The 2,668-nt window shown below is 56.1% G+C and overlaps 1 protein-coding gene across 1 annotated transcript in view; it reads left to right on the top strand.

Annotated features, from left to right (window-relative positions):
• CCDC166 (coiled-coil domain containing 166) overlaps positions 1 to 730 on the top strand; it is a 986-nt gene extending 256 nt beyond the window's left edge. Inside the window, exon 2 of the mRNA XM_017733813.1 lies at positions 1 to 730. Within this exon, the coding sequence (XP_017589302.1) occupies positions 1 to 714 (714 nt within the window). The 3' untranslated portion in view covers positions 715 to 730.
• The last annotated feature ends 1,938 nt before the right edge of the window (positions 731 to 2,668 follow it).

The following is a 2,668-nucleotide window of genomic DNA, read 5'->3' as shown; positions in this document are numbered from 1 at the left end:
CAGCTCCTGCAGGGAAACAAATGCCTGGAAAAGGAAGCCCAGGGGAGTCAGAAGCAGAACCAGGCTTACCTGTCCTGCACAGCAAAGTGCAGCCAGGACCCCCCGCATATGGTTATCACCCTGAACGACCAGAATTGCTGGGATCTGGCCCAAATCCAGGCGCAGAAGGAGGAGCTGATCCCACAGTATGCTGTGAAGGAGCAGGAGGTGAGGAGCTCCCTGCAGGACACGGAGGCCGAGGTTGCACTCCTGGACACGGAACTGGAGGAGCTGGAGCCGTACAGGGACCTGTTAGTCCAGGCGGAGCAGAGGGTGAAGGCGCTGGAGAAAGAATTGCGAGTCACCAGGATACGGTGTGCTGAGGAAACCCACGCCATCAGGAGCAGGTTCCTGCAGGAAAAGGCTGATTGTGAGCAGGAATTCCACCAGAGGATGCAGGAGCTCACCTGCAGAGCACAGGAAGTGGCGCTCCAAGCTCTGATCCAGCACGTGGAGCAGGTGAAAGCAGAGAACGGGCACCTGCGCCAGGAGCTGCTCGGCCTCCTCCAACACTGCCAGCTCCTCAAGGACCCCAAAATCCAGCTGCAAGATCAGCAGGAGCAGCTGCTCCGGGAGCACCAGTGCGCCCAGCAGGCAGCACTGCTCACACCAGCACGAGGCCCACGGCGCCGCTGGGACCGCCTGCTGCACTCACCCGCCAGGGGTGGCCACTGACCCCAAACCGCCTGTCTGTGACCTGGAGGAAATAAACGTGGAAGCAACCAAATCCTTTTGGCAGTGGAAGCACGGAGGGGTTTGACCTCTGGTCACAAGGATCCATAGAATATATTTATGGACTAGATCCATATCAATGTTCTCCTTCTGTCCCGGGGAGGTGGTGGCTGCCCCGTCCCTGGAAGGGTTCAAAGCCAGGTTGGATGGAGCAACTTGGTCTAGTGGAAGGCGTCCCTGCCCATGGCAGTGGGGTGAGACTGGGTGGGCTTTACAGTCCCTTCAACGCAAACCATTCCAGAATTCCATGAAATTATGGCTCTCAGTGCAAATGGCTCATGAGAGAGAGACCTGTGCCCGCAGCGGCAGCTCTTGGGCTCTGCAGGAGGGAGGTCCCAGGAACAATCCCCAGGAGTTCTGATGTCATTGGGAACAGGTGGGATCGAGCTGGAGCTCTGCTCCAGGCTCTGGCTGAGATCCAGGTATGAATTGTCAGACCAACAAAGGCTTCTGTGGTCACTCCCCACACAACTGCCAGGGAAAAGCCTGGTAATCAGCTCATACAAAATAGACCCCTAAAACAACATCCATGGCTGTAAACTGTGATGATTTCAGCCAGCCCCTGGGTTTGGCTGCAGGTAAAGGACTCTCTGGAGCACCCACACAAACTCACCAGTGCTGCCCAGTCTCCCCCTGCCAGGTGGGAGTTTGGAAGGACAGGGCACTCATGTGTTGGCAATGCCAGCCCTGTTATTCCAACTGCCTCTCCCAACAACCATGGAAACAAAGATCTCCACACCAGGCAGTACACACAGCAAAACACTGACAAATCAGGATCTTCCCTTATTCCCACCAAGTTGAACCATTTACCTGAGATGAAGCTGATATGAACAGAGCCTGTCCAAGCACCAGTGAGACACTGAGCAACCTCCTTGTGCAGCTGCTTTGCTTCAGGCTGTCGCTTCCCAAGTGATTTGGGCTCTTCCTGCTCATCTACCAAGTGGGAAGAATACTCTGATGGGGTGTCCAGATGCAGGATTCCAGCTGGTGATTAATTATTCACATCAAAGGGACTTGGAAAAAAGTGTTTCCACACTGGGAAAGGTGGGGGGAAGCAGGAGTGACAGCTACAGGAATGGACCAGAACCAGTTTCAGGTGAATCCTGTAATCATGGAATGCTTGACTGAGCTTACTGAAGCACCTGTATCCATTGGGGATGAGACCTCCAGCCTGATTTTTCAGGGAAGTAATCCTCAGCAGAGGAGCAGGAGCACCTGAGTTCCCTTTCCCCCCAAAATGATCCAAACTCAAAAGCCTGGAGCCAATCCTGTCCTGCTGGCACCAGGCTCTGGGGTTCAGTGCTTCTCCAGCCTCCACTGCAGCTGCTCCTGCTCCACACCAGGACCTTTATGCCCACAGGGAGGCCCTGGTCTGAACAAGGCCTGGAGTTTCAGACCCCTGCTCCAAAACAGAGCTGGAGTCTGTGAGCCCTTGGCTGCGGAGCCGAGATGTGGAGGCCCATCCCCCGCAGCCTCTTGGCCTCTCCTTCCCCCCGCTGCTGCTTCCTTCAGGGATTAGAAAGGTTGGACTCCCAGATCGCAGGATAGTCTGGACTGGGAAGGACCTTTAAAGCTGATCTCGTCCAGCCCCCTGCAATGGGCAGGGACATCCTGGCCGAGAGCCCCGTCCAGCCCAGCCTTGGCCACGCTCAGGCCCTGAGCTGCAGCACTCAAGGAAGAAGGTCCCGTGCTTACCCATGGATTTTGGGATGTTTTTCCCTAAACACCAGAGCCTCCGTTGACAGGTGCCCCCAGACAGAGCTTCTCAATGGCTGCTGCAGCTACCCCTGAAAGCTCGGGGCTGGCAAAGACAGCACCACAACTGCTGTAGACACATCACCCTGGTATCCCAACATCCCTGCATCCCACCATCCCAGCTGCCACAGACACCGCATCC

The sequence above is a fragment of the Corvus brachyrhynchos genome, unplaced genomic scaffold (assembly GCF_000691975.1).
Source record: "Corvus brachyrhynchos isolate BGI_N302 unplaced genomic scaffold, ASM69197v1 scaffold275, whole genome shotgun sequence".
NCBI lineage: Eukaryota > Metazoa > Chordata > Aves > Passeriformes > Corvidae > Corvus > Corvus brachyrhynchos.
Note: the sequence above shows the minus strand (reverse complement) of the source record. Positions and strands in the feature narration are given on the sequence as shown.